Here is a 22,673-nt window from a genome sequence, read left to right on the forward strand (position 1 = left end):
TACAATATGGAAGGTATTTTTGCATCACAAAACTAAATAATCTATAAAAAATGATTTCCCACTATTTCTCATTCAGACTTTAAATACCCAGCTAATTGAGATCTAACATAATTCATGCATGTTGGAATCCCCCTACTTTTTGAAGAGAAGCTATAATTTTCCAAGTTAGGATTGGCTTTTCTTCCATGGCCCTTTTGACAATAGCCCAAACACCATTGACAACTTGGCTATTCTAAGGGTTGACTGTATATAAGCAACAAGTAAGATGCACCACAATACAAGATTTTTAGTCTGGTTTCCTTAATTTTCCAGAAATAGAAACTCTGTCTTCAAATAGAAACTCTCTTAGTTTTAAAAGTTAAAGATGGATAAAATCATTCTATAGTTTTTCTTTAAGAGATGCCAGACTTAGAGCATGGCATATCCATGGTTGTTTGTTATTGTTGTTGTTTAATACAAGTATAGTTTTGGTTTTAAATTTCAGGGCATGCGTGTTTTAAATTAAATCATCAGATAAGATTATCATGGCAAATCTTTCAGTTTTAACTGATTCCAATAACATTTCCTGCTATAAAAAATGACCAAATTTCAAGTTAAATTTACTTGATAGATGTTTCAACACAACATAGGATGCCCCCACCCCTTTAAAAAAGCATGTAAGAAAAGGTAGGCTTTTGGATAATATATTCTCTCCCATGACATGAAACCCTATGACAATAATCTTACATCAGCTTTTGGAAGATGGGCTTTTAAGATACCAGGATTACACAATACTTGCTGTCATTAGCCTTTTTTCTCCTTAGTTTTGTACTGAGGTACGGAGTGGAGGTATATCACCCATCGGGATGCCGTCACGTGCATTTTCTTGGCCAGTTGGAATGTACGGATCATTCACACTTGGGTTGTAATAACTAGAATTTCCAAAACTCATATCATAAGGTTCAGGGGCATTGTCTAATCGCAGAACTAAAACAGTAACAGAAGAATTGTTTGATAGTGACAATCTATAAAATAAATATTTAGATATTTGCAGACCATTGAATTTGTATAAAGATGTATAGATCTATGCCTCAGTGACTTATGAATCTGTGATTTTACAGACTTGTCAACATGTTCAGAATTGTCACCATTGGCAAAAGAGTGAAGAACATTTTTAAAATAGTGTCATTTTTTTTCTCTTTATGATTGAGCCTGATGGTGGGGTGAAATTTTCTTGCAAAAAGCTTGTTTTCTTTTGATGGGCCAAGTTATAATGTACTTGAATTTTTTTATTGAAGATATGAGATCAGTTATTTTTAAAGGACAATTATTCTTTCTGTTGATCTGATTTATTTTTTAAATAACTTGGCGCCAAAGTAGTGACTAATTACTAATTAGATGAGCAAATTTTATTATTCAGTTTAGCATACTCACATTCTAATCTGTTCCCTAAACCATCTGTTTACACATTCTAATACCAGGAATATTAGGGATGTGAGAAAGGTATCTCAGAACTGTTTCAAAGTGTGAAACAAGTGGTATGATTGAGCTATTACACTAAACCTTAATCATAATCTTATCATACGCTAATTTGTGAGCTTGAGTTATTTTCATGTGTTACAGATAAAGGTAAAAATGCTGAAGTTAAGAAGTTTGGAAGCCAAGTTCTTTAAATTTTTATTCTTTGAAAATATTACTTTTACATTTTATGGATTGCTAGAAGTCCATAAACAATTTAGTTCAATTTTAATAGATTTGATGTTGCAACTAAGCAGCATGTTATTAATAATCTCAACTTATCAAAAATGAACAAAAATGTTTTAATGTGATCCTTTAGAAACATTTAATTGTTTTTTATGGTAACAGGAGTAGACCAGAAAATGTGGTGGGTTTTTTTTTTTTTTGAGTTTAAAAACAGAAATGAGTCAGTATTTGAAGTGATTTCATCTGTGTTCTAATCAATTATCCCAAGCAGTGCTTTATTCATCAGATAAATTAATTACTTATAGATATTATCAAATTAGTAAAAATGTGCTGCAAAGAGATCAAAAATGACAAGAATAGATATACAGTCACTTGCTAAAAGTTATCCTTTTGTTTTCGTGTCCTACTATTGTCTTCCAATTAGGTATGCTTTAAGTCTTGATATTATTACATAAAATCAATACTGATGCAATGAACAAAAGTTAACTTTCATATGTTTTACTCATAGGTTCATAATTTATTTTATCTTCTTTGAGAAACAGTAGCTTAGAAAACACTGTGACCTTCTATTACATGAACCTCTGAAAATATTATAGAAAGTATGATAAAATTATCATCCTCAATTATCATCCAAAAACTTCTGTGTGAAGATAAAGTTCTAAAAGTTGTTTTTACCTGGTTCATTTCTGTCATCATAGAGTCGCCGATGGGAAAATGAATCGTTTTTCCTTTTCCCACATAAAAGGTAGCCAACGAGACTGAGAAATGAAGCACCTAGAATAGCACCTAAAATGGCCCCAAATACTACTGCTGTATTTCTGTTCTCTGGAAAACACAGAAAAAATTTACAGATTTAAAATAGAAAATAATCATTCAAAGAACAGAAATATATTACTTTGTTTTTTTCTCTTTGTATAGCACATGCCCTCTATTTTTTATTTTATTTATTAATTTATTTTTATATAATGAATCATTGTGAGGTACAGTAATATATAACTTTGACTTTCTGCATATTACTACGTTTGAGCAACCTTCTGGCACATTAAGATAGAGTGAGTACTTTGCGTGTATGAGGCACTAAGTTCATATGTACATGCATGTATACATATCTATACTTAAAGATACATATATATACACTTATAATAAAATCTGTTAAAATTGTAGTAAGATCGAATAGGTATGTACATGTTTGGATTGAAATCCGAAATCTTAGAATTTAAAACTTTTTCTATAAACTAGCAACTTTGAATAAAAATTCATATATACAATTTAATATATATTATAAAGCTATCATTAGTATAGTTTGTAAGTATGTTAATTGAAAATCAGTGAGTTTAGAGAAGAAAATATATGTATATATTAACTTCTGGGAAACAGAAATATATTAAGACATAAAAAAAATGAGTATTACACAAGGGATCTTTATATGCAAAGATATATATGTTGATTTGGGGAGCCTTTCCAGCAGTGCTCAAAGTTCACTCACACTGAAGTGCTTTGAAGTTATTACAAGGCTTGGGGGACCGGACAGTGCTGACTGAGGGTAGAGCCAGCGACTCCTGCATGCAACTAATGCACTCCAGTCCTTTGTTCTCTCTCCATTACTTTCCCATGATATATTATAAACATAAACAGGTCTCTAAGTAAAACATTTAAAAGTCCACATAATGCCGTTTTCTTGTAGCACTATAGCACTGTAGCCCTGCCGTCGCATTCTCACCGATTCACTCAAGCAGCACCAGTAACGTCTCCATTGTGAGACTTGTTGTTACTGTTTTTGGCATATCGAATACACCACAGGTATCTCGCCAGGCTCTGCCGTGCAGGATACTCTCCATAATTTGGCAGGCTCTCCGAGAGGGAACAAGGAATCGAACCCAGATCAGCTGCGTGCAAGGCAAATGCCCTACCTGCTATGCGATCGCTCCAGTTGCAGTTCTCTTGCAATAAAACTAAATTCCATTTTTAAGGTATTATTAAACACTATACTAAAAAATAAAAAGAATTTTTTTAGGTTGAGTTTTTTTTTATATTTTAGAAGCCTCTATGAGTGTTGTATGGTATCAGTTTATAAATTAAGTGTTTAGTTTTCAAAGTACTTAACACAAATTTCTTAAGTTTCGGGTTCATAGCACTTCTAAAGCATGTGAAATTTTAGGTAGCCTAAGTTTCTATGAAAAATTGTTGTTCATTATCTTAAAAACTAGACCCTACCTCAAACTCTGTTTCAACCTAGTGCAATTCTTATTCTGTTCCACTTAGTATGACAAGGATATGCTGACTTGAGTCCCCATGGACCTTCACTAATTCTAATGATTGCCATAGATCTTCTAAAAAAAATAGTGACATTTGTTCTACTGAAATCTTCTTCTTTTATTTTTTTCCTTGTCAGGCACATTCCGTAACACATACTCTGTATGATTAATCTCATGATTCAGTTCCACCCAAAAGGAAAGCTAACAATGTTTACACTTACCTTTTTGGGGGTCAGATGCATTTGGAAAGATTTTTGAATTATTGGTGAACTTTGAGGTGGGCTGTGAAGTCGTATCTGCGTAGGTGGTAGTTTCTTGATAGGGTATGTTCTCACTGGTTGTAGTAAGCCAATCTTCTGGTTTCTTTATTATAGTGGTTGCAAAGGTGGTGTTTGATACTGGAGTGAAAATGCTAGCTGTACTGGAAATGTTTTCAGTTTTCGTAGTAGCAGTGGGCAAAGAAGTAAAGTTTTCAGAAGGTAAAGCAGATGTAGCATTGGGAGGAACTGAAACTGTTAAGGAAATTTCAGATGTTCCAAATGAGTCTTGTGGCAGTTTTGAAACAAAGTCTCCCATCAAAGGAGGGCTGGTCGGAACTATGGTTTGGGGTTTTAAAGTCCCAGAATGATCTGTTGGCAAATGACTAAACCGCTCTGTTGTTTCTTGTATTTTATTTGCTGAATCAAAATCAGAGATATCATTTGCTTTGGGATTGTCTTTGTCTTTATTATCATCAAATGGGTATGAGCTTTCCTCAACACTCAAAGGATGGGATGCATTTTCTGTTCTTTTGAAAACTCCTGCAGTGGTTTTTGCTGTAGTTACATATACACCGTCATTTCCATTGCTACCAAAGGGTAGTAAGCAAAACAAAGTTGAAATCAGCAGAATTTTAGGTGTGACCAACATTGTAGCTTTCTTGGGTACTGATGTTACTGAAGGTAGCCTGAAAGAAAATGGCCATCATTTTCATTATTAAATGTGCAATTGAGTACTCTTAAAATAAACTAAATTTATACTTATTTGGTTAAAAGTCTCTAGATAAAAATATGAACATATTTATGAGATAAACCCATTGCTTAGTGAGAGGTATGTTTTTTAAAGTCGTGTACTAAAACTAGAATCTTGGGTTTCTATTTTTTGTTTAAAAACATATAAAGGTTACTCCTCACTTAGCACTCAGAATTAGTCCTGGCAGTACTAGGGGGACTATATTGGGATGCCAGAGATCGAACCCGCAAATGCCCTACCCACTGCTACCCTCTGTACTATCTTTTTTTTTTTTTGATGGGGGGCATCAAACCCGGCAATTCACAGTGGTTGCTCCTGGCTCTGCACTCAGGAATTACTCCTGGTGGTGTTCAGGGGACCATATGGGATGCTGGGAAATGCCCTACCCGCTGTGCTATCATTCCAGTCCCTCCGCCTCTGTACTATCTTTCTAGTGCCTGAAAACATATTATCAAGGTACCAAGGTATAATTTTTTGCTTGTTTGCTTTTGGGTTTTGATATGGGGGGGTCACACTCAGCAATACTAAGATCTCACTATTGGTCTTGAGCTCAGGATTACTCCTGGTGAGACTTGAGGACAATATAAGGTGCTGGCGATTGAACTCAGATTGGCCGCATGCAGTGCAAGCACCCTACCTGCTATAATGTCTCTTCAGGCCCCTGGATTTCTATTTTGTACACGTTTTTTTCTTCCACTTTCATACAGAAACTCAGTCAAGTTAGCTACCAATACTACAATTTCACTATTTAAAAGATTTAATTGGAGAACATGATATGTATACGTGTGTGTATATGTAAGAAGCTTATATATAACTTTCATATTATATATAAAATAAACCACAATCATATGTAAATGTTTATTACTAGATATGACTAGTATTTTTTCTACTGTTGTACATATAATGCAGTAGGGCTGATTGATTTAATCAACCTACATGAAAAAAAAACTTATTCTTCATCAAGGTATAATTTGGAATTTTTACTATGAAAACGACATTACTGATTATACAGTAAATGTACACTTGAAAGTGGTAACCTAGGAAATGCCCCCAAAATATTTCATTAATAACTAATTTCATACAAGATTAGTTGCATTCAGGGTAGTATGACCATTAGTAACTATTTTGATATTTTTTGATATTTGGGTTTTAAATTAGTATTCTTTTTTCACAGTACCTTTACTTTTGTCATATGCTTCTTTTTTTTCTTTTTTCTTTGCTTTTTGTGTCACACCTAGTGATTCACAGGGGTTACTCCTGGCTCCTGCACTCAGGAATTAACTCAGGAATTACTGCTTGTGGTGCTCTGGGGACCATGTGGGATGCTGGGAAGGGATGCTGGGAATAGAACCCTGGTTGGCCGCGTGCAAGGCAAATGCCCTACCCACTGTGTTGTAGCTCCAGCCTCCATATTCTTCTTTCTAATAATTACAATTTAAGGGAAACCCAAAATATTTTTTAGTTTAGGGTATGTTTTAGTGATGTTCATTATTTTGTAATTGAAGAACATGACTAGAATTGTCAATTGAAAAAAATGCACCTAGTTGATACAGTAGATATACAGTTTCAAATCATAGACTTGACCTCCAATCCAGGTATATCATTCTGCTATTTAAGTGTGGAATTATGAAATAGATGGAGAATATAAGTGAAAGATTTTAAATTGAGGTCTCTATTAAAATTCTGTTTTTGGCTACAAATAGCCTGTGAAAATCAATCATCATAAAAAGCAATTCCTCTATCATCCTTATTCTAACACTACTGATTTTGCAATGCTGTTCTGAAAATGAAGTGAGATGATCTGGATAAAAGTACCACTAGGTGTATCTGGTATACTAAGCGTGTAATAGATCTGAATTTTCATTTCTCTTTTTATTTGTAGAATCGGGGATCAAATACAGAAGTTCACACACACACACACACACACACATACACACACACACACACACACACACACACATCAAGTGCCTTACTGCTGAACTACATTCCCAGTCCAATTTCCGTTTCCTAGTGTTAAAATATAACATTTCTTTAAGTGATTTACATTTTCCAATATCTTCTTACTGGATCCTCATGATAGGCCCTTGATACAAAAAGAATTTGTGTTATCTCTAGAGATGGTGAAACTGAGTCTCCCAATGACTGGTAATGAATACTAGTACTTAGGGAAAGCAAAACTGAGAACAAATCTACCGACTTCAATCAAATTATATGTTAAATTCAAAGTGTTTTAATTGAAAAAGTCCTTCGTAAATGTTAGACTTTACATTATGTTTTTTCTGTTTGCTTTGGGTTTTTTTTGTAGCCATACCCATGTGCTCAGGGTTCATTCCTGGCGCTGTGCTCTAGGTAGTACTCAAGGAGTCATTTGTAGTACTCGGAATTAAACCAGGGTCAGCTGCATGCAGTACAAGTGTCTTACCAGCTGTATTGTCTCCCAGGTCCTGAAACTTTACATTCTCAAACAATAAACACTAAGGACTGGATTGCTCTTCTGTATACCCTGTTCTCCCTCGAGCATGTATGTCACTTGCTAGTCTCTGTCTATTTGCTTGCTTGCTCATTCAGTTCCTGTTTTCTCTTGAACACAAATTCCTTTCTTCCCAACCCGCAACATCCCCTGAGACACACACACACACACACACACACACACACACACACACACACACACACACACACACCCTTTCTTTCCCCTTCTTTTAGGAAGCCCTAGTGACCTCAGAGAATTACATTCAGGGTCCAATATCTTAAGACACTCTTGACATCGCCCTGTTCATTGCCCAATATCTTTTTAAGACTTGTTCAATAAAACTATCTTCCTTCACTTTAACACCAAGGACAACAAAGACTAAGAACTGATTTCCTTGTACGCTAGTGAAGGAACAGGTGTTAAAACATTGTATGTCTGAAATATAGTCAACTAACAAAATTTGTAATGTGACTCACTGTGATACAATTTTTAAAATACGTGTGAAAAGAATCTGATATCCTTTTCTTTGAGTTGGACTTCTAGTTTACTCTTCACTGAAATTCTCTTGGATGACTGAGATAAGAAAAAGGAAGAAGTGTAACAAATATTACTAAGGTCCAATTATCGCTGGATATTTAAAAAAACTCTCATTAATTTTTCAGTATTTACTATTTTCGATCCTGTTGATTTTTCAGAGTGTGAGTAGCCTCTAAATATATTCCTTCTTTTATTTTTCATTGTGATCCTCTTTGCTTAATGATTTCTTACATAGGTATACAACCTAAATATTTGAATAATACCTCCTGATATTTTAAATTATTCAGAAGATTTTAGCAAGGGTCCATCCCCATGGATTGCTAGGATTTTAGAGATGTAGTATTATATCTCACTTAAAAATCATGTATTTGAAAAGAAATGCAAACAGACATATAAGAATATCCAGGTACCTGAGCAATAGTACAGCAGGTATGGTGCTTGCCTTGCATACAGCCAACCCATATCAACTCCCTGGACCTATAGGATCCCCAGAGTTTGCCAGGAGTGATCCTTGAGCACAAAGCCAGGAGCAAGACATGAGCTCTGCCAGGTGTGGTGCTCAAACCAAATATTTGTATATGCATATATATACACACACATATATATGTAATATGTAATCTCCATAAATATATAAATATAATATCTATAATTGATAACAAATTATGCCAGTTGTATTACATAATTATATATATATAGATTCAAAATGGATGAAAACTTAGTATGCTAAATGTCAGCAAAGTGGTTAAAGTAGGGAAAAAGAATATGGTATTGAGTGGATAGGCATGAAAAGGACTCTTGTGTGCTGCTCATACTGTATATTAACTTATCAGTTACTGCATTATTTTTGAATTTGTGATAATTTTTATAGTTTGTTCATATTTTTGTGATGACCATGACATGTATTTGGAATAGTTAACACAGCTGGAAAATATAATATTAGATACATGTATATGCTTTACACATTTTATTATTTAACTCTTATCAAAAACAAATAATAAAAACTATTTCCAAGTGAAGCATAAAATCATAGATAGTATGGTTAAGGCCACCCAGTAATTGAGAGAAAGATTTAGGATTCAAATCTTGGCATTAGAACTAGTAATTACTCAAATATATAATAAAATCTAAAAAATTAAGTTTGATACTCAACTGCTTTTTAGAACTTTGCCCCACCAATTTCTTAAGAATGAGTCTCTAAATTTTATTACATTACCAGAACTTTATAAATCCATTTTGTAAATTGGAAAATTTACAAATAGGTTTTCTACCTTAAATACTACTAAAACACACTTACGATACTTTTATTCAAGTCTAAAATGATCCAACAATGGTCTCCTTGTTTTCTAGTTAGAGATCTTTATGGAGTAGGCTATAGGTTAACATTAACAAAACATGAATGATTATCCCCATGACCTACAGCTTAGGAATATTTTATTAAAATTAAAGCTCATCAAGCACATTAAAAGTAAAATTTAATTCAGTTTAAAATACTTGCACAGGTCTTTTCAGAAACATCTTTTTCCTGTGAACCATGTCATATTGATTGAAACATACCAGACTTTTTCATTATGAATTTCAATTGATCTGGTTAGTCCTGGTAATTATTGGAACCTGCTTCACCATTATTAAATAGTTAAATTTTCTTTCCCTAAACCAAAGTTTCATAATATTTTCTCTTCCTAATAAGGTGATCGCTAGAGAAGGAAATATTACCCTAACTATTCTTCTGATTTTTCTCATAATGTTACACAAGGAACCAGGTATTGACCTTTTACTCCTTTACCGTAATGAGAATCCACATATCAAGAATTAACAAAGTGAGTTTTGTTGTTCCTGCTTTGCTTTGCCTGTAACACTGAACCACCAATGGGATCTCCCTTATTTTACTCAGTTTTTGATCATAACTTGAAAACTTAAGGTATCAGCACCTCAAATGAAATACATTTTCTGTTACTTTTTATAATTTATCTGCAGGGAAAAGGAGACAAAAGAAGCAATATTTCTTGCTTGGTACATCTTGAATACTATTTACTTTTTATTGAAAAATATAGTTACTGGTAAGGCTTTCATAAGTCTTGATTTCTTTCTGTTGCTCTGGTCTGACAATGGCAGAAAATATGTTTCTGTCCCATGCTTCTGAGAGAACAAGATTGCATGTCTTAATCTATTGTCTTTATCTTAAAGAGAAATAGAGAGGGATCTTAAGCCATCAATCTAATTAGACCCCCAATCCTGGACTTCTGTGCAAATATGGACTAGGAACGTTTTGATTGTTAGATCGTATTTTGAAATGATCAAGAACATATCACAGCAGAAAAAACGAATAGAGATGGGACAGAATCTTCAGAAGATCATAATGAAATCTGATTTTTCTTCTCAAGTCTTCTCCATCTCCAGAATTCAAATATTTAAGCTATGTTTTATCCCTGTTATGTACAGCTAAAGTAATTAGCTGAATGATGGCATACCTGAGTGTGCCAAAGTAAACGAGGTGTATTGTGCAGACAGACAGACAGCAAGAAAAGTGAAACGGAAGAAGAGACAATCCGAAGAAAGCCTGTAACATTTTTTCTCCTTTTGTTTTTTGCCATGAAATGGAAAGTCCTAAGAATAAGTTGAGGTAATAATATGGAAATAGAGCTAAGAACATTGCCTACTTGAAAATTTTCTAAGGCTAAAATAGTTACAAAAGGAACAAGAAAAGGAGGCTTCTATTCATTTTATGGTACTATAAACAAATTCTAAATGTTTTATCTAGAGATATTTTGTTTCCAGAATTGAAGGACTTTTATGGTATTCTTTTAGTGTCTGAGAGTTTTTCTGTTTTTGTTTTGTTTTAATAATTCCTCTACAAAAAGAATATCTGCACTATTTTCTCTACTTAGGTGTAGGCACCAAGAAGTGGTTTCACTTTACCACTTTTGTATGGGGAGTTTCAAAGAGTGGTGAGGGAAAAAATAAACAGAACACTCCTTGGCCATCAAGGGAAACCAAGGGGAAAAGATTATTTTTTCTCTCCCTAATTGCTTACATTTATCATTTTGCTCAACCTGTATGTTGTACCTGAGTCATAACCAAGCTTTAATAATGAGGAGGTGCCTAAGTTTGTGTCAGTTAAACAGTTTATGCAAAGGGAAAGAAATACTAATCATCCTAAATTCAAAGGCAAAACTTTTGAGTAAATGCATCACTTCTATATTTTCCTCCTATTCCAAGAAGAAGAAGAAGAAGAATATAGAAAACTTTCTGTAGTGTAATAACTAAATGTTGCATATTGTGTTACTTCTCTCCCAGTTTTGTTTAGTCATCTCATGTTCTAGTCCTTAGATTAAAAATAAAAATACTCTGTTTTCCCTTGTCATTCCACTCTGTCTGATATGTGCCAATAGTCTAGGAGATTTTCAGTGTTACTCTTTCCAAACTTGAAAAGAGTTTTGCTTTCCCAAAATGCAAAATAATAAAATATAATTTAAGAAAGGCCATAAAAAATTAAGCTTTTAGAAATGCTTCTTTATCTAAGGGAACTTTGAGTAAGCCTACTACTAATAAATCAGAAAACGGGATTGTGTCAGAGGGTCTTAGGCATTATCTTTTCTCTTTTGTCTAACATAAAAATAAGGAAAAACGTGATTTTTCCTTCAGGAAAGAAAATACTTTTAAACATTTGTGATTATCAACTCACAAGACTTGGGTAAGCATTAATCCAGGAAATTTATGAATGCCATGCTTTCTGATCACTTAAGAGTTCTCTGTTGGAAACTACAATACTATCAAACTTCACTGAATGTCAAGCTTAGAAAGATCATCTCCAAAGAAATGTTCTGGATGCATTTTCCCAAGCACAGGCTTTTCAGTATTCTATCACATTATACTATGTGTAATAGGTTCAATGAATCAAGTAGTAAGTAGACAGATAATTAGCTCAAATCCTTAAAAAGGAGGATTACATAGCCATAAAATAAAAAATAATTTTAAGAAACTGTTTCAACATCTTCATCCTGTGAATATCTTATACAGCAACAGACAGCCCTTTATATTTCTGAGTATTGTTCATTAATGAAAACTGCTGAGGAAAATATGCATGTATATGTATATTGATACTTTGTTATTTTTACATTAATAAAATATTTATAAAAGATATATAAACATTTATAATCCATTGTATTAGAATGCTTTTTAAAAAATAATCATATTCTAACATGAACTTCAAGTTCAAAAAAATAACTTTACCTACATATTAAGTTTTCATTAATTCCATATTCTGTGTATTTAATTTTTGTCTATCCTACTGTTCTACTGTAAGCATTTAGAAGCCTTTACTCTCCTCTGTCTTTTTAAAAATTCTATCATGTAGTCATGAAGTTTTTCAATAACTACACTAGTTTCATCATCCAGCGAATTTGGCAGTAATTCTTAAAGTTAACTCACATAACACTGCAAATACTCATTTAGAGGGTAATTAATGAAAGAGCTGCCTCTTTTTACAAGCGTCTCAGTAGCCACATGCCAAGACTATTCTGTCAAAAGTGGAACCGATTATGATTCTCATATTCTCTTTGGTTGGAGGGAAAGAGAGAGGGAGGGGAGAAGAAAGAAGGGAGAGAAAGAGAAAGGATAGAGGGAGAGAGAGAGAGAGAGTGAGCGAGAGTTCATTATAACCTAACACATACTTACCTTCAGATCTCTGAGGCGTTTGCAAACAGGACTGAAAAGTCAGTTGTCCTGGCTAGAATGAGTCTGTCCTGCATTAGAGAAAGGACGTTGAATTAAGTATGCCAGTGCCACACTGCACAGGAAGGTGCCAGAGAAACAAAGTTAGGTGGGGCTGGCTGTATCGTGCTTGTGTAATAGAGCACCCAAGAACCTGACTGACCTGCTTCTCAGCTGTTAGTATCAGAATATCACCTCATTCAGGCTTTAAGAGGAAAAAAAAGTCCAACCCTCCAGCTTTCATAGGTTGGTTGTTTTGACTTTGGAGCAGGCTTGTTCCTTCAGAAGTGGCAAGCAAGGAACATTCATTTTGTTGTTGTTCTGGGTAAAAAAAAGAGAGATTTTTCTAATATCCCCTGTCTGCTGTACAGGAATTTCTAACACATACAGGGTTCTCAATTTGCAGGTGAGTAAATGTAAATGAGTCATACCCTGCACCTGTTGCTAAGTGCTCACTCCATGGTAATTTTCTACCGAAATAAAGACTTATGTCCCCCATAGGAAAGCACAAAGAAGTCCAAATGTGAAAAAACAAAAAGTGTAATGAGATGGACAATGTGTTAAATTCGCTGTAGTACTGGGTAGGTTTTCTTTAAAGTCACTGAACATCCAGCTATTATTGTGGATTGGACTCCTTGAGAAAGCTGTGAAGTGTTGGGTTCGAAGTCATGACCAAGACTGAAACTAGGTTTCTTGTAGACATTTAGGAGATTGAGGAATAACAGGGGTATGTGAGTATGGCTGTATATCGGGAGAGACCTGGGAGCCTTCCAGACAGAGTAATTTTCACTCTGTGTTGTCTGTTTTTCCTCTCCATTAAGCTAGCGGAATGATTTCACAAGTACCCTGATAACGCTTGACTAAATACTAGAGTTGAACAATATGGCTTTCTTCCTTCAAGTCCCTTTGTGGCGTAGGAAAGTGAGAGGAATGAAAATGTACTTTCAGGATTTCCTGCATATTAATATTGGGGGCCCACTGCCAAGGTGTGTTCAAAGCCCTTTGTCTAGGGTTCCTGCTCAGTGTCTTATGCAAGAAGATAGGTTACCAATGGCTGAGAGAGGAAACAAAAGTTGAGCTAACATTCAGGAGATTCCAGCCAAGTGCAAAGAATTTGCCTAGATAATTAATGCCAGGGGCAAAAGAAAACAAGGTAATCCTATAGTTTTTCCATTTTCTGAAGTGCAGAGACCCCTTCAGAATTTGATTTGAAATTAAAACATCTTCTGCTGGGATAATTTCAACAAAATCTGTGCTTTAAAAAGAAAAAAAATAAGAAAAATTAAGTCACTCAATTTTAAAATGCTAACTCAAATGGTAGTAGAGCCATATATATTCATGCTACAAAGAAAAGCAATTTAAGTTTCTTAAAACATTTGGTTACTGAGCTAACGTTTAATAAAAGTCATGTAGCTTTTTATTAATACTATTTTGAACCACACCTAGCTGTGTTCAGGGAACACTTCCGAAGGAGCACAAGGCGCCTATATGGTGCTGGAGATTAAATTAAGGTCAGCTGTATGCAAGTAGGTGCCTTATCCACTGTAATATGTCTCTGGCCCTCAATCAGTTATTTTCACATTGGCCAATGGCTAGAAAAAACTTACAATTGAAAAAAGCTTCACCTTATTTAGAATTCAAGATTTTCTTAGATCTTCCTATTAGACATCAATTCACTTTCCCATAATAATAGTCTCTACAGGCAGTGAAATTCCAAAACACTTTTGCTACTGTTCTCCATTCAGTTTTTTGCCATTGTAAGAGCCATAGCTAAGCTCCTGTGTCAAGGATTCCTGAAGACCTGGGTGTATGCTTTTCATCATTGCCTTCCTGGCCCAATAGATAAAATGTATACCTATTATCTTTCCTGGAGGATACCTCAAGTGAAATCTTAAAAAAAAAGGAAAGAAAGAAAGAGAGAGAAAGAAAGAAAGAAAGAAAGAAAGAAAGAAAGAAAGAAAGAAAGAAAGAAAGAAAGAAAGAAAGAAAGAAAGAAAGGAAGAGAAACAGAGAGAAAAGAAAGAGAGAAGAGAAAGAAAAAAGGAAGGAGAAAGAAAGAAAGAAAGAAAGAAAGAAAGAAAGAAAGAAAGAAAGAAAGAAAGAAAGAAAGAAAGAAAGAAAGAAAGAAAGAAAGAAAGAAAGGAAAGAAAGAAAGAAAGAAAAAAGAAAAGGAAGCAAGGAGGGAGGGAGGGAGAGAAAGAGAAAAAGAGAGAGAGAAAGAAAAAGAAAGAAAGAAAGAAAGAAAGAAAGAAAGAAAGAAAGAAAGAAAGAAAGAAAGAAAGAAAGAAAGAAAGAAAGAAAGAAAGAAAGAAAAGAAAGAATTAGTTAGGTATGGACATAAAATTCCATAAATTCCATAAAATTCCATAAATTCCATAAAATTAGTTAAGTATGGACATAAAATTTTGTTAAATCACCTGAGCTTGAGTTAAACTGTAATCTGTTTTCAAAAACAAGTAAAGCAACTCTCAGTGAGATATATGTCCACGTATTATGTTCTTGGTAAAACTGATCTTCTTTTTGACTATGTTTCCAGAAAAACTCAAGCAATATGTAACAATTACCAGACAATTTCACCAACCAAGCCAGAGATGACACATTGCACAATGTTTGTCTACTTTGGTTGTATTTACTTATGGTGACTTCTACCTGAAACTCTAGCAGATTTACACCTACGACTTTAATCTCAAAATGGATATTTGATAAGAAATAACCTCTGTGTATGAAGTGGTACAACCACTAACAGATGGAATGCATGTTATATAAAATTACTGATAAATATGAAAACAAATATAGAATGTTGTTTTGGATCATGACATAAATAAATAATTGTTTTGGATCTAAATTGGTATCATAAAAAAAAATCCCAGACCTTTCATGCACAATACTAATGTCTTAGTAGAGAATTTTTTTTACAGGTTGAATTCATTAAGGAATTTAATTAATGCCTAGTCTTTCATACATGGATACAAGACATGGATACAAGACAAAATGATATTACTTGATTAATAATGAAATAAATAATTTTATCGTAATATTTAAAGATATTTAAACAATATTATTTATAAATGCAATATGTGTTGCAGATAAATTTCTTTATATTTCTTTCAGTATTTTGTCAAGAAAAAATAGAAGGACCATTCTTTTAAACAGCTTAAATATTTTTCTACTGAGGCATGTGATGTTATAATATGAACCTCACTTAAATATAAAGGTTAAACATTACTGTACCAAAGACATACTAGGATAATGCTCTCTGTTAAGCAGAATATGTGATAAAATACATATACATATATATTTAAACAAATATGCTTAGATGCACACAAATGTGTATGTGATTGAACTAAAAATTAGACTGTAAATTTGGTACATTACAAACATTAAGTCATTGTTTAAAGAAGTGAATGACATAATTATATTAGAATTTATTGCATTCTATTTGGACAATTATGTGCATTTTTCTCAGAAAATATAGTCATACAAAGTAAAATTCATATAGAATTGATCCTGAAATATGTCTCACTGTAGTGAAAAGTTATGTATCTATCCATGAATATATGAACTAATTAAAGAAGCTAAAATTCAGATTTTTTTAGGGATATGCTAATAAAAATACTGAATTTTCTGTTTAATAGTCATTAATTTTTAAATAATTTTTGTATAATAACAATGAATACTCCCATGTTACTTTGATTAAGAGCCTTATGTTCTTCAGTTTTTTTAGTATTTTCTTTCCATTTTTGAGCTAGAAATAGAAGAAGAATTCAAGAGAAAAATGAAAAACTTGACCTGCATGATAGTCTGAGGTTCTGATCGAAATGACATGGATTGATGCCATTGCTATTTACTCTCAGGATTGGCTGATTGAGGACACTTCTGTTGATAAAGTTTCTGCTGGGGAAATGTTAGAGCTCAGTAAAATAAATCTCAGAGATTCGACTTCGTACTTGGTACCACTTATTATTGGGGATTGGGTTGCTTTTAAGATAAACTCTATCCTCAGGCACATTAGTGGTATAGAGGTGAGATATATATCACCTTCTAAGCATTCCATTCTCATGCATAAAATGTTGTTAGCTCTGTGGTTTATATTTAAGCATGAGAATGGGAAGCAATAACCAAACTTGAAAACATGGTAATTAAGGAGAAAGCCTGAAGAATTGAGGATACTGTGGGCCATAGATAAAAGGAAGGTCACACTGGCAATGGACTTGCTGTTGGAATTTTGAAATCTCGATAATGTCCTTATGAACAACTATGTATATCATCATTCCTTAATAAAGAAAAAAAACTGTAAATTATAAAATGGAAGATAATGAGTGAAAGCCAAAGACATCAAGGAATAAAATGTTGACTAACCCCCCAAAAGACACAACTAAAACTTTGAATAGACATGAAAAATGTCCTTGAAAATATGTTAAATATGTGCATATTCACAATTGTATATATATTCAAAAGGATATTAGGCATAAATGACTAGTGTAACAGTTATCTTTAAAATGGCAAATTCCATAGTGTAGTGAAAAACCCATCCTTAGCAACTATTTCCATTTCTGAGAAAAATAAATTTAAAAAGCCATACAAATTTACAAAATGAAAAATGATAATATTCAAAAATTGCACCAAAAGACTTGAACATCATTGGCTTTTACTTGTTGCTAACAGGTGCTTAGTATGCCTTCAGTTATTCAGATTCTACATGGAATTTTTCTGCACAAATTAGCTCTTTACACTGTGTTGTCTTTTCATTCATTTCAATTCCGTGGATGAAATGTAATCTTGGAAAACAGGGAATATAAAAGGTGATGCAGATGCTTCCAAATAAAAGTAACTTTTTCAAGGACTTTCCATGCCAGTATGATGACCCTCTGCATATACTAGCAGAACAGCTTTACAGCATGAAAGTGGCACTGTTCAGCATCAAAATTCTGAAGTTTTTTTTCTTTTTTTGGGGGGAGCAGTCACACCTGGAGATGCACAGGGGTCACTCCTGGCTCTGCACTCAGGAATTACTCCTGGCGGTGTTCAGGGGACCATATGGGATGATGGGATTCGAACCTGGGTTGGCTGCGTGCTAGGCAAACACTGTACCTGCTGTGCTATTGCTCCAGCCCCCTGAAGCTTCTTCTTGAGTCTGAAGTTCTTTAGGTCAAAAATTTCTGAAGCAATCAAATTAACAACTTCCTAATTGGATTATGGCTTTATCATTCATTGGTTTTACAGCCTTTAGTATAAAATCACAGGTTTCCAGGACTATTGTCTCGTGTGTAAAACACAGTGATATATACCTTGTAGATAGCAGTGGGTTGAAAATGAATTCAATCATTTGCTTAACAGTAGGTATTCAGTGATGATCACAATAATTTTATTTGTAGAAGATAAAAAGCAAAGTTATTGCATCAATGTGAGTAAAGTTGAGAGAAATACATATTACTATTAAAACACAAATATTGAAATTGAGTTTGTATCTTGACACATTGTATTTGCCCAGTAAATATCAATTTTAAAAAATTAATTTTATCACTTTATTTTTTTCTGAAAAACTTTCCCTATTCAACTTTGAAAATGCACTGGGGCTCGAGCAAGAGTACAATGAATGGGGTGATTGCCTTACATGAGGCCAAGTGGGATATGATCACCAGCACCCCATTAATTCCCCAAAGCTCACCATGAGTGACCCATGACTGCAAAGCCAGGAGTAAGCCCTGAGCACCTATGGGTGTGGTCCCCAACAAAACAAACTTAAGAAAAATATACTTGTCCTTCTTTGATCTTTCCCTGCGTATTTTTCCCACAGTACTTTTTGTCAACTTATATACTTCTTTTTTTTTTTGCTTTTGGTTTTGGGTCATACCCAGCAATAGGCAATGCTCAGGGTTACTCCTAGCTTAGCACTCAGGAATTAATCCTGGTGGTGCTTGGCGTACCACACGGCATACTGGGAATCGAACCAGGGTCGGTCGTGTGCAAGGCAAACGCCCGACCCGCTATACTATTGCTCCAGTCCCTCATATAATATTTTTTAATGATCTTATTATTGAATAACTGTGAGATAGGTTACAAAGCTGTTCATAATTAGGTTTCAGTCATGTACTGTTCCAATACCAACCCCTCCCTCAGTGTACATTTCCCAGCACCAGTGTCCCGAATTTCCCTCCCCTCTGCCACCCTGTCTTTATGGCAGGCATTTTACTTGTCTCTCTTCCTCTTCCTCTACCCACTCCCCCTTCCTTTTGGGCATTGTGGTTTGCAGTACAAATACTGAAAGATCATCCAGTATATTTCTTTACCTACTTTTTAACAGTCAGTTCTTGTTCAGTGTGATTATTTTCATATGTTATTGTCATGCTGGTCCCTTCTCTATTTTACCTACCCTCTACTGCATACATACTTGTGGTTGATTCCAACCATTGACCAGTCCTCCTAGACCCTGTTTTCCCTGGCCTTGGATATGTCTTCTACTATACATTATATTTTGATATATAATTTTATGATATATTTGTTTATACTATTTATTTAAACCTATATGTTATGCATAAGGCCCCAAAAGAGAAGTTTTGAGAAACGTCAGGGTTTGTGAACATGTCAAGATTAGGAAAGAATAGCTAGAACACCCAAAGAGGTAACGGGAGGTTTGTTGCCATTTCTCAGAGCTGGCCTTACACACTCCACTAAGCTCTTCCTGGGAGTTACATCTTTTGTAATGAGCCAGAGATTTAGGAGATTTCTGAAGTTTTGTTAGTTTCTCTGGCAAATTAGTGAAACCTGAGAATGTTTTGGAAACCTGTTTTACTTATGTCGTCTTGTTTGTATCCAGTTGATCAGAAGCACAAGTAATTACCTTGAGTTTCCTACATGCAACTTAAGTGAAGCGAGGTTTCCAGAGCCATCTACTTGTGTGTGGATTCCAATACTCTCTCTGAGTAGATAGTGTCAGAATTCTGAGGAACTGATAAAATTCTAAAATATCCTGGTCACCAAGTGCTTATGAAGCAAGAAAACCTAGCCATAGTCTCATTGTAAATTGTTTTGTGGAATAAATGTACAACTATACAAAAAAGAATATATGGGTAAGAAGGGAGGGAAGAAAAATAAAATATGGTGGAGTCAACATATTGGAGTCAAGGGATTGCTGGAATAGGAGTAAATAAGAATTGATCTAAAATTAAGGTAATGAGAGTTGGAAATTATTTATAGTTGTTGGGCTTATAGTCATTGATCAAAAGTATTCCAGGGGTGTACATGAATGAGGTTGATGGGAGAAAACAATTTTGAAGATAAAGATCAAAGAACCGAGAAGTCATGTTCTTAGAAAGATCATTTGTATATGTTACAGTTTCATATACCTATTTTGGGAGTCATGTTGATAGTTACACAAGCCAAGCATTAAACAATCTTCAAAGATGTTGGGTTGGTGTATCCAGGGAGTGGCAAATAACTCACAAAGATAGTAGAATGTATGCATTGATAATGTAAGATTTGTGAGTCTTTAAAAAGAAAGGAATGAAATATTCTTAAAGCAACAACAAGCAATAATAGAATGTGTCCCTAAAGTCCCTACTCGGGTTTTAGTTAGACTCAAAAAAGGAGAGCAAAAGGAAAACATTGCCTAATGATATTGAATAGATGAGAGTATAGTGAACATATCTCAAAACGTTGGAAAAGAATGGGAGAGAAGAATAAAGGCAATTTCAATATTCTTAAAATTAAAGAATCTGAATCTGGTGATCAAGATCTGGAATTGCTGGTATTCGTAATCAAATTCAACAATCAAATTAAGGTATATGCTTGTATTAGTCCGAAAGGTATTCATAAGATAATCAACTTCAATAATCAAATCAAATACCTTAATTTGATTTAGGTATATGCTTGTACTGGGCCGAAAGGGCCCCATTATAAACGATGACAAGAGGGAAAGTTATGTTTGGTTTTATGCAATGGAAATGAGGCACCTGGTCAAGGTGGGAGAATTATAGGCTCCCTCTGGACTGTTGCTGATAGAAGTGTTTTGAATTGAAGGCTTTTTGTTCCACAGTAACTAATGTGTGGTATCGTACCTGGAAAATAATGTTGTTCTCTTTTACATGATAGATGGTTGAGTGGAAATACCATAATTGATATGCTCTAGTATGATGAAATATATTATTATGCAGGTCTCCTTTCTTTAGAACCCTCATTTGTTTATGGTGTCTAATCTTTGTAGACAGTTGTTACTCAACTTATCAACTATGTGATCTTTGTTTATATCAATAGGCAATGAGTAATTTTACATAAGAAAATATAATGAAATTTCAAAACTGGCGAATTGAACTGTAACTAGTATTGTCTTTTTTGAAGACTCTCCAAATGATTTTGTTTTGCTTGTGTAAAAATGCAAGGAAGACAATTAGAAAATTGTGGCATCTCCAATTCATTCCTTTCCAGTTAGGGTAGATATAATAACTTCACAGCAACAGCAGACAGTATATTTGATACAGGATCTGTAAGTAAGGAGAGAGTGAGATTTCTAAACTAGTTCTATATACTCTTAAGAGAAATTTTATTTTTTGCCCTTGGATTGAAAGCAGGAGCAAAAGAAAAATGAGACTCATTCATGAAGGAGATTTTGAGATCAAGTTTAGAGGCAGCAAATAATTACAAGTGGCTTTCTCAGATGCTTAACACTGTACAACTGAGATATTTTGTAGGAAACAAGAACTAAGACAAATGTTATGTTAAGGTTGACAATTCTTACTAATTTCAGAAATGTTTTGCTGAATCTGGCAAGAACCCATAAAACAGTTCACCTAGGGTGAAGATGAATCTCCTGAATCAGCACTTTGTGACAACACTTCCCAGGGAGTCAGTGTAACTTGGGTTAGAGTTAGTACTTTGTGGGAGTAATTTATATTTCTGAAATGCTGCCATAATCAGTAAAATCCCACTACAGTGATGTTTTACGGGGCGGGAGGGTGTATTTGATGCTGTGATGAGGAATTAGTGGGTTTAAAAAATCACTAACCAAGATACCTGGCACCTATGTGTGAGATGCTTTGTAGCTATTCCTTAGAAAATATATTATTTTAAACTGTCTTTAGGAAAGTAATACAAAATTATAAATCTAAAATTAAGTACAAAATTAACCTAAAATACAAAAAAAAACTACAGGTTTGCACAAACTTTAAAACTAAAATATATAGAAAATCCAAATATAGAAAAATAGCAACATATTAGTTTGTTGTGTTAGTTTTTTTAAAAAAAATATTTGTGCCATACAAGATAGTGTTCTGGGTTTACTATGAGGTCTGTTCAGGAATCAGTCTTGGTGATGCAGGAGGGAATAATATGAGGTCATGAAGAATGAATCATGTCTTAAGTGTTCAAGGCAAGTGTTTTAACTCCTGTACTATCTCTGGTCCCTGGCATTAATATTTAATGAGCTTTCTAACTCATCTCTGTAATATATTTTTCCTGCATCCTTTCTGCAGCTTTGTTCTGTTTTGTTGGGTTTGGGCTCACAGCTTACTGTACTCTTGCAGGTGACCCGTAGGTACTCCTAAGGGTACCAGGCATGAGGAGTTAAGCCTGTACCTCTGGCATGGAAGGTTTCCTTTATTCCTCAGCATTATATGTCTGGTCCTGTTTAATTTTTTTAAACCTCTTTATCTAATCCTATTTCTGTTTTCTGTGGTGGTATGGTTTACAATCCTTTTCATACTATTTTCTTTTCAATACTTGCAGTTCCATTGAACCAATCCCACCACCAGCATGTAGATAACCCTCACCACTGCCCCAAGATCCCTTCCTTTTAATGAGACATTTAAAAAACTCTTTTAGGTTCATGAATGTAGCTTAATAGTAGAGCATTTGGCTTGCACTTTTGAACCCTGGGTTTGGTTCGGAGGCCTGCAGGAAAATTAAAAAAACAAATGTAAAACTTTAATACCCCATAAGGACACAAAAGTTATTTTACATTTTTCTTCTTCTGATAATATGGTCACTTTGGAGTTACTTAAAAAATCATTACT

At 34.1% G+C, this 22,673-nt stretch overlaps 2 protein-coding genes across 4 annotated transcripts in view; one reads left to right on the forward strand and one right to left on the reverse strand.

The window, feature by feature from the left end:
* Window positions 1-22,673, forward strand: part of ANO3 (anoctamin 3) — a 255,090-nt gene that overhangs the window by 191,948 nt on the left and 40,469 nt on the right. The gene's annotated exons all lie outside the window — the stretch shown is intronic.
* On the reverse strand, window positions 708-4,856 carry MUC15 (mucin 15, cell surface associated). Its single transcript, XM_012932556.2, has 3 exons — window positions 4,160-4,856; window positions 2,359-2,508; window positions 708-966 (listed from the first exon to the last, which is right to left on the reverse strand). The coding sequence occupies exons 1-3, from the start codon at window positions 4,845-4,847 to the stop codon at window positions 800-802; spliced, it is 1,005 nt and encodes a 334-aa protein (XP_012788010.2). The 5' UTR covers window positions 4,848-4,856; the 3' UTR covers window positions 708-799.

The sequence above is a fragment of the Sorex araneus genome, chromosome 6 (assembly GCF_027595985.1).
Source record: "Sorex araneus isolate mSorAra2 chromosome 6, mSorAra2.pri, whole genome shotgun sequence".
Classification (NCBI taxonomy): Eukaryota; Metazoa; Chordata; class Mammalia; order Eulipotyphla; family Soricidae; genus Sorex; species Sorex araneus.